General features: G+C 33.1%; 1 protein-coding gene across 1 annotated transcript; it reads right to left on the bottom strand.

The window, feature by feature from the left end:
• Window positions 1–11,198: 11,198 nt before the first annotated feature.
• Window positions 11,199–12,026, bottom strand: LOC149571969 (heavy metal-associated isoprenylated plant protein 39-like). Its single transcript, XM_089813354.1, has 3 exons — window positions 11,870–12,026; window positions 11,718–11,793; window positions 11,199–11,633 (listed from the first exon to the last, which is right to left on the bottom strand). Exons 1-3 carry the CDS (start codon window positions 11,879–11,881, stop codon window positions 11,500–11,502), a joined length of 222 nt encoding a protein of 73 aa, XP_089669480.1. The 5' UTR covers window positions 11,882–12,026; the 3' UTR covers window positions 11,199–11,499.
• Window positions 12,027–13,374: the final 1,348 nt, after the last annotated feature.

Here is a 13,374-nt window from a genome sequence, read left to right on the forward strand (position 1 = left end):
GGAAGAGGTAATAAAAGAGAAAAATCTTGAAAGAATAGGTATAGCAATGAATCAGGAAGGAATGAAGACTCCAATATGTGGAAAATCAAAGTAGAAACGGGGCAAGAAATCACTAAAAGAACTCAGAGAGACCACAGGATAGGTCAAGGATCAAACTAAAATTCTTGATATACTACACAGTGGAAAGGGGAAGTTCCTTCCTAAGGAGCAATGAAAATAACAACCTGGAATGCTAGGGGTCTTAATCCCCCTAGAAAAAATGCTTGTTAAAGCATAACCTCACCTTATTTGATTCTGATATTACATTATTACAAGAAACTAAATTAAATAAAGAAGAGGGAATAAAGTTGAGCCAAAAATTCAGAAAATGGAAATCCGAACTTCAGCATTCACAAGGAGCATTAGGAGGACTGGGAATAATATGGAATCCTCGAAAAATCAATACAGAAGTGCTCTCCTCCCAAACAAATTAGATGGGAGTAAGAATCGCTAGCACAAAATCAAACCTGAGGATAGTTATTGTAAATGTTTATGGGCCTTCACCATCAACAAACAAGCTAGTAGTCTGGAGTGAAATCAACACATTCACTAATTCAATGACCCAAGAAACAATCATTATAGGATGATATTTTAATGTGGTTTTAAGTAAGGAAGAAAAATAGGGAGGGAGTAATCAAGTTTGCAGAACCATGGAAGATTTTTTAAAATGGATTCAAAAAGACTCTCTTATGGATATCAAAACAAAAAATAGTATCTATACTTGGAATAACCAAAGGAAAGAATTCTGTTATATAGTAGAGTGAATGGACAGATTCCTCCTAAAAGGAGAACTCAGTGTGGACAAGTTGGTTAATGTGGAAATATTACCTTTGACCAGATTAGATCACTTCCTAGTGTGACTAGAAATCAAAAAGCAGATCAAACCAAGTAGGAATCCCTTCAAATGCGAGAAAATGTGGTTTATGGATAAAGCATTTATGGACCATGTCAGAGAATGGTGGCAGGAGGAACAGTTTGAGGGTTCTAAAATGATTTGCCTTGTCTTAAAATTGAAAAGTATAAAAGAAAAGATCTTAAAATGGAACAATCTACATTTTAAAAATATTTTTAAAGAAAAAATAAGTAAATTAAATAAAGAAGTCATCATGAAAGGAATGAATAATGAATCTTTTCATCTAGAAAAAGAGTACCTTCTAAAACATGAAGAAATACTAGCCAAAGAAGAAATATTATGGAGACAAAAATCCAGAGAAAAATGGCTCTTAGAAGGGGACTGGAATATTATTTTTTTCATAACAACACTACGTATAATAGAAATTATATTAACATTTCTAAAATCAAGAATTTAGATGGGGAGCAAACTGAAAACCCAAAAGAAATAGTTGATATTTTCATCAAGTACTTTAGCAGCATGCTCAATAATTTTGACTCATCAAATAGAATAGCCCAAGAAGAGATGTTAAAACACATCCCAAAGCTGATTTCAGAAGATAATAACAAATTTCTTTCTGAACCCTTAACCCTTCAAGAGGTCAAAACAACACTCTTTAACATCAACACAGATAAATCACTAGATCCGGATGGCTTTCAAGCCTTCTTCTTCCAACAATGCTGGGACATTCTAGGAGAAGAGCTATGGAAAGCCTTAGAAGTTACACGTAATGGAGGTTCTATATTAACTGAAATTAATCACACCTTTCTTACTCTTATCCCCAAAAAGAGGGAAAGTGTTGTGCCTGGGGACTTTAGGCCTATTGTATTGTGTAACACTATTTATAAGGCGTTCTTAAAAAAATTAGCTAATCATCTCAAAAGATTCCTCCCAAAACTCATTTCGGAAGAACAAACTGGCTTTGTCCTTGGTAGATCTATTTTAGATGGAATCTCCATTATACAGGAAACTATTCATTCAGCAATTAAAAATAAGGAAGCCTATATGTTGCTTAAACTAGATATTCAAAAAGTATATGATAAGGTAGATTGGAGATTCCTCAATAAAACCTTAGAGGCCTTTGGTTTCTCCAAACAATGGATCAACACTATTTTCCAATGCGTCTCTACTCCCAAAATTTTGATCCTCATCAACGGCACCCAAAAGGTTTCTTTAATATTACTAGGGGTATCAAACAAGGAGACCCAGTCTTCCCATTTCTGTTCATCATAATGGTAGAGGCATTTGGAAGGGCAATTAAAGCAACACAAGTAGAAAGTAAAATTAAAGGGGTGAAAGTCACGAATGGAGTAGAAAACACCACCCACGAACAATTTGCTGATGACACTATACTTGTTGGAATCAGCACCCTACAAGAGGTAGATCATATGCAACATATCGTAGAAACATACACAAAAGCATCAAGGCAAATGATTAATGCCGAGAAATCAAAAATCTTCTTTTTAAATACTACCAAAGAAGTTGAAGATCAAATTTGTCATAAACTAGGATTCAAAAAAAGCAAGTTACCATTCAAATACCTAGGGATATATCTCGACAAGAGTAATCATACCAATTTGTGTTGGGAACATATTCTCAGGAAAATCGATAACCAAACAGAATCTTGGAAAGGAAGATGGTTAACAAAGGCAAGGAGAACGAAAAAGATCAAAGCATTCCTATCAACTATCCCAACTTACCAACTTTCTTACTTACATCTACCCAAGAATATTAACTCTAAATTGGAAAACAAACTACGCAACTTCTTCTAGAAAGGATTGGAGGATAAGAAAAAAAACAACCTTAATCAATTGGAGTAAAATCTACAAACTGAAAGAATTTGGCAAATTAGGAATCAAAAATCTAGAATGGCAGAATGACGCCCTAGGTGCTAAACAAGTATGGAGACTATATCAAAAAAGGGATAGGAAATGGGCTAAAATCTTATTTAATAAATATCTTAACCCTTTAGACAAAACTTCATTATTCAAAATTAAACACACCCCCCCCCCCCCCCCAAAAGGTTCTACAGGTTGGAATTTTCTTATTAATAGTCGAAATTTGATTTCCAAATACCTTACATGGGACATAGGGAAAGGAGATGAAGCTTTCTTATGGGAAGATTCTTGGAAAGGATATCCCCCTCTGATTAGTTTAGACTTATCTTTAGAAGCAATATCTCTCCTTAAAACTATATGGGGGACTAAGGTGAAACATTACATAGAGGAATCCAACTCAGACACGGGTAAGATATGGAAATGGAAATCGTTATCTGAATGTAGAATTAACCAATCAGATAAGGAGAGATTGAAAAACATTCTAAAAAAATGAACTATTACAATTAAAGATAGGGAGAAAAAGTTAATTTGGGCTGCATCAAAAGATGGGACATATAAAGTTAAAGAAGGATATAGAATGATTACAAATTCATAGAAATGGGAAACTAACACCCTTCCCATGAACTTATGCTAGGAACTAGCAGGTCTTCCTAAAGCAGGAATGTTCCTTTGGGCGACCATACAAAAGAGAATATTAATAGCAGATAGAATTAGGAAAATGGGATTTGAAGGACCCTCAAGATGTATTTTATGTAAAGAAGATGAAGAAAATGCATAAGACCTCTTATATGCATGAAAATTTTCTCAAGACAGTTGGAGGTGGCTCCAAAGTAAATTAATTTGGACCTCCCCATTACCAAGTAAATGGATAGATCACTTATTAGGCTGGCCTAAAGATGCCTCTAAGAGAATTTATGGTAAACTTTGGAATATCTCCCTAGCAATAGCTTTATGGGAAATGTGGAAAGAATGAAATTGTTGAATTTTCCTAAATCAATGTCTATCTATGCATGCTCTTTATGCAAAAATAGAAGTGGCAATTTCAGAAGTCATGAATAGTGATCTCAGGAAGAGACCAAGAGAAGAAGGAGCCTTCTTTGAATGGGATGTAGAAATCAAAAAGCGATGGCCACTATTAATCAACCCTCCCCTCTAAATTACAAAAAGAAGAACGACCTAGCCAAACAAACATGTAAATGGGAACCCCCCGACCAAGATGGAAGAAGTTGAATTTCAATGGGGCATGAAGTCATTTGAATGAGTTCATTTGTATCCATACTTGAATACAAAAAGTGAACATTTGGGACTATTAGCTTTGTCTCTGTCTCATATCATGAGTTTTATTAGCAGTATTAAGATTTAAATGAGAAGGATTCATCCTTAATTATCATTGTCTTTGAGGTTTTGTCTCTTTTTCATATATCTGTAGCCTTGGGACTAAATGAACAAGTTTTCCTTCAGTTTAATGCAATTCAAAAGATTGTATATCTCTTATTGATTTCTGCTAATTTAAAGAATTGGGTAATTGCTTTCTGTAATTGATAAGGTTTAAGGTTTTGTGAAAAGGATGAGAATCAGAATGAAACTTAGAGTTTAATGTTGGCACTCTTAATCACAAGTTGATTTTAAAAAGTCCAAGTTTGTTAATCTTTGACTCTATATCCCATTGGATAAGGCACTGGTCCATTCCAAAGTTTAAGGTTACACTGATCATTCACTTAACTACAGGACATTTACAACAACAAATCAATTTACCTTTTTATGTGTTGAAGAGATAAAAATGTTGGTCACTACTTATTTTTTGTTACTTTCTGTAGTTGTAATTGGCTATTGTAGTTGAGAAGTTTATCAACAAGTTATAGAATAATATTGACCATTTCTGCTAGAGGGAATAATCTTGCAAAGAAGAATATCAAGTCAATAGGATAAATCCCTTAGGTTTGCCCGCCTTGGCTTAGCAGAGCCTAAAGTGAAGTGAGTTTTGATGACTATGTTAATGTTGACCCATAACTAAGATTTAGCGCTGTTGAATATAGGATTTAGCCCATCCTTAGGCTTGTCCTTGTCTTTGTTTCCTAGTATCTGGTGTAAATTCACCCGATATGTTCCTTACCAGAATGAACTCCAAGAGGTCCATCGACTATTTCACTATAGAACCCATGTTTACCTTCAATGCAATTTCTACTTGATATACATACATTTATGTTGCTCATTTCTCTTCCAATTATCACTACATATATCTCACATTATCTAGGTTTATGGGTTATCATACACAATTGTCTTCAATTTTATTATGATCTATTGATTTGCACATAATTATCGTTTCATGCTTTTATAGAATCTTTTTATGCCCAAGTTGGCATTTTTAAGTTTATACCATTGATTTATGTAATTTGTTTAGATTTTGTGTAAGTTGCATCAGGAGCTATTTTTTCAAGGTTAACAATAGAGGACCACTCAGTTATGCATGACCTATTTTATGAAGGGCTTGTTTGTTATAACTAGCTCATAGTTGCCTTATTCAGGTCATGGCATATCCCTCCATTCTATAATGATGTGCACTTACTTTATATGGAGTTTTCCTCCATTTTGTTCCATTTGTTCCACAATGAGAGAATGATATTTATATGGAGTTTGCCTCTATTTTTATTTTTCTTGTTCTACATTGAGAGGATGATATTTATGGTGTTTCGCTTCATTTGGTTCCATATTAAAGAATGATATTTATATGGATTTTTCCTCCATTTCGTTCCAATTTATTCCTCATGAAGAGGATTTTATTCATGGAGTTTCTCACCATTTTCAGTTTATTTGACCCATCTTGATCTTTTTCATCATAGTAAGCATATTGCTCTTAAAACTATTGTGTACCAAGTTGGAATTCTTATTTGAAGGCAATATGTTGTCTACTCATAATCCTTCCCTTTGGTATCTAATAGAAAATATATTTTCCAAATCAGGATCTTGAGTTGATCTAGTGCTTGAGTCACATGTTCTACTTATTTATCTTTGGCTCTCTCATATTTCCTTAGTAAATATACTAATGTGATAATGCTATGCATGCTTCATTGCTTAGATCATGTATCATGCATGTTATGGATTTTTGGCCCATTGACTTGCAATGAAATGACTCATTAGTGGATTGTCTATATCCATGATGTTGATGCAATGTTGATATGTGTTTCATTAGTTGACCTTGGTTTTCGTCATTTGGATATTGGTATATTCCTTTCATGAGAGCATTGATCAATACTTTCATATCTAACATTTTTTTGATATTTTGAGCACATGATTTATCTTGATATCATGTTAGCTCCATTGCTTTGTGGTGACAAGTTACATCTTTATCACTCTATCTTAGTTTATAAGATTTTTCTCATAGTTTTATACTTTAAAAAAAATTCTAACTTAAATGTAAGATGGAATTCTCCTTGTGAACCGTTGCCTTGTTTCTTGATTTTATATTTCAGGTGATCCATCAAGACACATATAAGACATCATTATATTTTTACACATCCTATGCACCACAAATCCACTTAAAGATGTAGCTATACTTCATATTTAACACATCCAAAGGACCCATTCACTTCTCTTGGCTCTACAAAGAGAAATGTATAAAATGTACCCACGTTGACAAAAGACCTCTTGCACACTTGAAGATATTTCAATTTCTTCCTTATGTCGAAGATCAAGTTGCATTTGTTTGTAAATTGGGTTTGGTGCCCCAAGTTGTAATCTCACTAATTAAAGATTAAAGGGGGGTGTTAGAAATAATAATATTTCATTGGTTGTATTTTTATTTATTTGGGATAAACTAAGGTATCTCTTCTTGTCCTCTAGTCCAAGTGTGAGGACATCTCACTTGTTTTTCCTCTTGTCATATATGAGGACATGTCATTTCTTGTATTTCCTTTTATAAGGAAATTATATTATACTCCTTAAGAGGATTATGCCACTTGGCACACACACTTATGAATGTGGCATTAATACACTTGAAAGTTACTAAATAACTTCTCTTCTTATCTCTCTAAAGAGATGCTTCTCTCTCAATGTAGTTCTTTTAATCTCTCTCTCTCTCTCTCTCTCTCTCTCTCTCTCTCTCTCTCTCTCTCTCTCTCTCTCCTTTGCCTCAACTTTGCCTCATTCACAATAGTTCACATGGGGTTTTTCATTTATTTTTCCCCTTCAATAATATTTTCTCTCTTTGTGTTGATCTTTGGAATTACTTGCAAGATTTTGGGCTTTATGGTAACAATCTTCTTACATAGCTCTTTTGGATTCTTTCCTTTCATATTTTTTAAATTTGAGTATTTCTTCCAGGGTCCTTGTATGTTTACTTCAGGGCATGGTTTGTAGCTAGTAGATGGAGGCTTCTTGATCTTGGGCATGTTTATTACTACAACTTTTAAACCAATTCTCACATGGTCATAAAATTGATATGTCCCAACCTTCTATGTCAAAGATACTTTCTTCCTTTTGTATAGAAATTTTTTTCTTTCCATTGACTTTATTTTGAAACTATTTTTCAGTGTCACATTTCCTACTTTCATAACCTTTTGCATTGAATGAGAGATTGTAGCCTTTATCACACATCTAACTCACACTTAGTAGATTGTTCTTAAAACCTTCTACACACATGGCATCATAGGTTTTTACTTTTCCATCATTAATGCAATGCCTCCCAAGGTTGTATTTCTATTTTGTATTATTTTGATCCAAGCTAGACTCTTTTTGTTTTTATGAGTATTTGTAGGATGTGGTCATGTATTAGTATTGTGAGATGCTTTTGATTGTAGTACATTATTTGGTTTTACCAATATCATTATGACATATCTATGTTATATTATAGTTTTCTTACCATTTTCATCATATATGCATGATGATCCTAGTATGGCATGACAAGATATTTTATGATGATATTTGGTGTATTTTGTATTTGAGAACATTGATTATGTTAAATTGATGTTACTATTGATAATCTGCAATATTCTCCCTTATCATGTTGATAGATATGTTATGCATGGTTCTATCATTGTATATTTATAGTATTGCCATAATAAAATGATTATTTAATGCTTTAATTTAATGAATTGATTTGATTATGATGCACACTAATGATTAAATATGTAAGGAATGATTTTGTAACATTCAAATACATATGAATAATTATGTTACTAAAGTGTCCTTTCATTAGTTGCATTTTGGACTATATATACATTTGTTTCAACTATTTATATTGTGAGCAACTACACTTGATGTGTGCATGTTTTAGTGAACAAGCATCAAACATCAACTCTACCTAAGCTATAGGCTTAAGCTTGTCTTATCCCTGCAAGTGGTTACTAGAGATAATTACACTGGCCATTTTGCATACATAACCAATATCATTCCTGGAGGAAATGATGTATTGAATTTACATCATTACCTTTCAATTGCTCTGTAGGAAAATTTGACAATATTATTCATTTGGTTGAGGTAGATATGGAATAGTTGGTAGAAGATTATTAAAATAGATCATTTATTTTAGGTCTAGGAGTGAAGGCCATACGACATTTAAGTATAACCTACCCAAGGGAGAGTATAATTGGGAGTGTGAAAGAATATTTCTAAAATATTCATTATTGTGTAGTAGTTTGATAGATTATTGATATTTTCATATTTATAGAAATAGATAATTATAGTAATCATTCAATCCACTTGAAAGCTATTTTGAATGATGTCATTGAAAAACTTGTGTAGATATCTTATGAAAATTTCAAATGAATTTACTACTAAAACATATATTCTTTTGTATAGTTGACAACTGAATTTAGAAAATATAACTAATTTGACAATTTAATTTTAAAAATATAACTAATTACACTATTAACTAAATAATACACATTATTGATTCATCCTCACTTGGATGAGACAAACGACCACCTTTGTTTTTTGTTGATTTCTTTCCTGAAAGAATTCACTAAAAAGTTTTCTGTTTCGATTATTTGTAATATTTATTTTCCTAAACAATTTAATCAGAAGTTTAAGATGACAACACTTAATGTAAAATAAAAATTCATGTTTCTAGATTTGATTGGGTATTTTTTTTAGCATCAATGTTTTGGATCACACTTTGTGATCTAAAATGTTGATGCTAAAAAAATATATCACTCTCTCATCTTGATGTTGGATCATAGAGTGTGATCCGAAACGTTATGCTAAAAAAATACCCAATCAAATCCAAAAACATAAATTTTTATTTCAAATGGATTGTGCAAATCTAATAATATTAATGTTTAATGTGTTCATTAATAACATAATTTGTAGATTAGATTCTTGTAAGGAACCATTTGTAAGATCATCTAATCCTATTCAAGTGTGAATAGGGGGAAGTATCCAATTACCATTAGGGGGTCCAACGATTGTGATCTTTTTTTCATGTTTATCCCTCAATTACTACTATTCAAAGACCCCAAAAATGTAAACACGTGTATTAATAACTCATCACACGTGTAATAATAGTCGATTATTTTTTAGCTTTTTTTTTTGTTAATCGGCCCATTTGTGCACAACTATTGGGTAATTTCATAAAGACTACTAAGACATTGGCCACAAGTATTGATATTTTTTAATGAATGCTTATTGATGCAAGAACATAGAATACACTAAGTGACACTTTTGAAATGCTATTTTTGATCACTTCACACTTAGATTCACAGATTCATGAATACCCAAAACCTAAAAGCTTAACTTTAGACTCTTATTCATGAATATCCAAAAGCCAAAACCATAGCTTTAGACTTTTAACTCACCTGCTGACATAAACCAAAAAATTAGTAAAATTCGACTTCTAATATAAGAATACTATGTGCAGAAGATTACCTTGGATGGCTTCATAGATAATCTCCCCTCGATATATATAAATGAGTTGCACCTAACAAAATATAACGACATTTTCCAATTTACTAATTTACTAATGTAGTCACTTTCAATAATCGATTCAACTTGAATTTCGAACAACCTTGCACAGTAAACATGCCCTAGGCCCAAACGGGATTAAAAATTTAGAACACATACTACTTACTACCTAGTGGATGTTAATTAATAAATATTTCTTATTGATTACAATTGTTTCATTGATAAGTAGGAGATAATTTCCACAGCAAGTCAAATTGTGATATTGCTATCAAGATTAAACTATGTGATTTTGAGTCAAACTCATTAACCCATGTTTCATGAGTAGTGATTCAATATGAATCCATCTATCACTAGCTTATATATATTAAATAAGCCGAGAGATATCCTTCTCGAGGCGCCTATTTTCATAATCCCATAATTACTTCCTCATCTGCCTCATTTTTACTTCCATTTCCTCTCTATAATTTTCACGATTTTAATTATAATTATATTTAATTTATTTCTATTTTGTTTTTCTAACATGTAAATGAAAGTCATATTTTTTTCAAAATGAAAAATGTTTACATTGAATATTGTTGCCACTGTAGAAAGCCTCTTGGCTTAATGAGAATAAATGAACACTTAGCACTCATTGGATCTAGGTGATGCTCACGAGGGTGAAACACTGGGACTCCCACAAGGTCACCATCCCAATACTACTCCAACTTGAGCATGCTTAACTATGGAGTTTCCTCCCTCACCGAGACTTCCCGGAAGGTCACCCATCCCAGTACTACTCCAGTTTGGGCGCACTTAACCATCACCTAGATCCAATGAGTCTACGTGTTCCATTTATTCTCATGAGAGATGGATTCATGTTGAATCACTACTCATGAAACATGGGTCAATGAGTTTGACTCAAAATCACAGAGTTTAATCCTAATAAAAATATCACAATTGTTTTATTACCAAAATCCTGTAATGGGAAGGTAGAAATGCCAAATTGTGAGTTGGATTCAATATTTTTTTAAAGTAAATATTTGGTTGGACAAATTTCTTTGCGAGGTTTCTCTGCCAGAATATGCTGGACCATGATTTTTATTTCATTTGTCCAAGCTTTATTACCTGATTTGTTGCGTGTACAGTCTCTTATGATCTAAACAACATAAGGTTTTAAGGCTTTTTCAGGCTTTCTTCCATTAAAAATACCAACTAATTAAAATTAGACTATAATTTTTCAAAATGTGGTCAGGTTTCGAGTCCTGTTACGGACTTATCTTGAGTGAGTTGGATAGTGGTGGATTTACAACCTCTTCTACTTCGCCAGGTGTCGGAGATTTTGTTTATGTGATCCAAAAGAAGCCCAAAAATGCAGTCAAACTCATTTGCTAATCGCAATCTCCTTTTTGCTTTGCTGATCTTCTCAGCACAAAACTCTGTTCTAATGTAAGCACTGTTCGAATAAAGATATTGCATACTTCTCATGATTACACTCAAGGAATTTTAATTTCTCACAGCCATTTTGATAAATGAAACGCAATGCAAAGCAAAAGGAAAACCAAAAAACGCATTCGCATTACAGTACAAATCCAGGATGCCTCTAAACTTAGAAACCCTATATTTCATGCCCTGTTCTTCTCTGCTCTGTTCTGGAGCCCTAATTTACAAATGGTGGCTAATTTTACAGCACAGTCAACAGATAACACAAGTAGTAGGATATTCATCTCTCACAACGGTGTATTCATATGGTCTAAAGTCGTGGCTGTGGGGCACATACACAATTTCAAATTTTGGAGCCTCTACTTTGTTCTCCTTCTTTGCATCCCCCTGAGGTTTCTTCTCCTCCTTTTTCTCTTATTTCGCAGGTCCCACGCTCACCAAATCTGTGAAGCAATATTTTCTGAGCTTAGAGGCCAGACAGACGGGATCCACATCCCCAATCACAGTGATCTTGTTTTCCTTCGTATCCACGGCCACAGAATCCACCCCTGCAGTACAAATATTCATCAGATTTTGCAAGAAAATAAATGAGTAATTTTAACGTTTGAAAGCGAATAGTAAGAGGTTCGAACCTTGAACCCCTGCAACACTCTTGAGAGCTTTTTGCTTGCTGCTTTCATCATGAATGGCCAATTTCAGCACTATTTTCTGCAGAACACAACCATTAGCCAGTGATCACCACTTCAACTAACAAATTTAGAAAGAAAAGAAGGAAAATTAGTACCTTTGTTGCCATGGGAGGATTGAAAATTTCAAGAACTTTAGGCGATTAGAAATTTTAGAAGAATGTAAAGATCTTAAAATGCAATGTGGTTCGAATGCAGGGACTTGGAGGGCCTTAATTCGGTTTATAAAGAGGCACGCGGAGAAAATCTGCGAGAAAGGAAACGTCGTGGTAAGAGAATCAAACCCCCGTTTAGTCGCGGACCGCCCGTAGTTCAGTGGAAGACGCGGAAGTTTCGGACTAGATAATTTTTCCAGATCTGCTTTGTCAATGTCTGAATCGTACAATGTGCACGCAGTTTCCGCGATGGCGGTAAAGTTATCTTTTGGTTTTTGCAGGCGGCGAAGAGCCATTAATGACTGTGATGTCATACTCCCTGCCCTGTGACGTCTGCGTGTGGGACAGTGGGACTTGGAGAGGGTTCAAAATGAGAATACACTCTTCTTATTTGCCTTCAAAATTTGTTTCACGACTTCCTTCCTGGACAGATGTCTTTGGACATGTCTTTCTTTAATGTTTGGAACTCTAATTCAAGGTAGACTTCCTGTGATCTTCCTACTCAAGACAGCTCTCTTTTGAGCATCTTTACAATCTCTCAAGAAGGCATTTAAAGTTCGCAGTCTCAAATGTAGTCATATTAAATTATTAAGTCCAAAAAGGATGCGGTAATTTCCACAAAAAGTCTTTTGGGACTTTATTTCTATTGCAATTAAAAAGACACAATAATCACAAGGAATTCAAGTAAGGCAATTTCCACATAAAGTCTTTAGGGACTGTAGTTCTTTTTTACTTTAAAAAATACTTTAATTTTAATAATTACAAAGATTGCAATCGTGTTCAAGTAGACAACATTATTAGACTTGGAAATGACCAAAGATAAATATTATATTTTCTTATTTTATATTATTATATAGTAGTGGAAATGTTAGACTTTGATTTTGGTAGTTTACATTTAATTTTAATCTTTGTTTAACTTCTTTTGTTGACTTCAACTTTTAAAATAAAACATGTTTATTTTCTTCATTTCTATAGATTAATTTGAACAAATGTAAGGTTGATTTTTATAACTCTTTATTATGTAAAATTTGGAGTAGATTGTGCAAAACTATTTATTGAATACTTTTGATTTTATACATCAAAATGAAATTATATATAAGTACATAAGAAAATAAAAGAAAACTCTATGTTTAATCTACATTTTACCAAACCTAGCATTAAAACATTGAAATATACATCTTGTTCAGCACAAAAATAATTCACACATTCTATTTCTCTTCTTAACCCTCACATTTTCTAAAATTGGTCTTCTCTCATTTCTCCTCTTCTTGTAGACCTCTTACCAAGCATCTAAAACTTTTATCATATAATCTTTTATCAAAAACTTTGGTCCTTTTCCTATCATATTCTGCAATGAAATAGATGCTCTTACACATCTTACATGATATATATGCTCCACTATACACATCATTTATACACACTTTCATTTGGGAGTAGCCAATTAGGCC

Source organism: Cupressus sempervirens, chromosome 2 (genome assembly GCF_028749045.1).
Source record: "Cupressus sempervirens isolate cs-2001-9-10 chromosome 2, ASM2874904v1, whole genome shotgun sequence".
Classification (NCBI taxonomy): Eukaryota; Viridiplantae; Streptophyta; class Pinopsida; order Cupressales; family Cupressaceae; genus Cupressus; species Cupressus sempervirens.

Coding starts and splice junctions, on each gene's coding strand:
- LOC149571969 (XM_089813354.1), bottom strand. Junction 11,634..11,717: donor GAGTGTTGCAGGGGTTCAAG/GTTCGAACCTCT, acceptor TTTGTACTGCAG/GGGTGGATTCTGTGGCCGTG.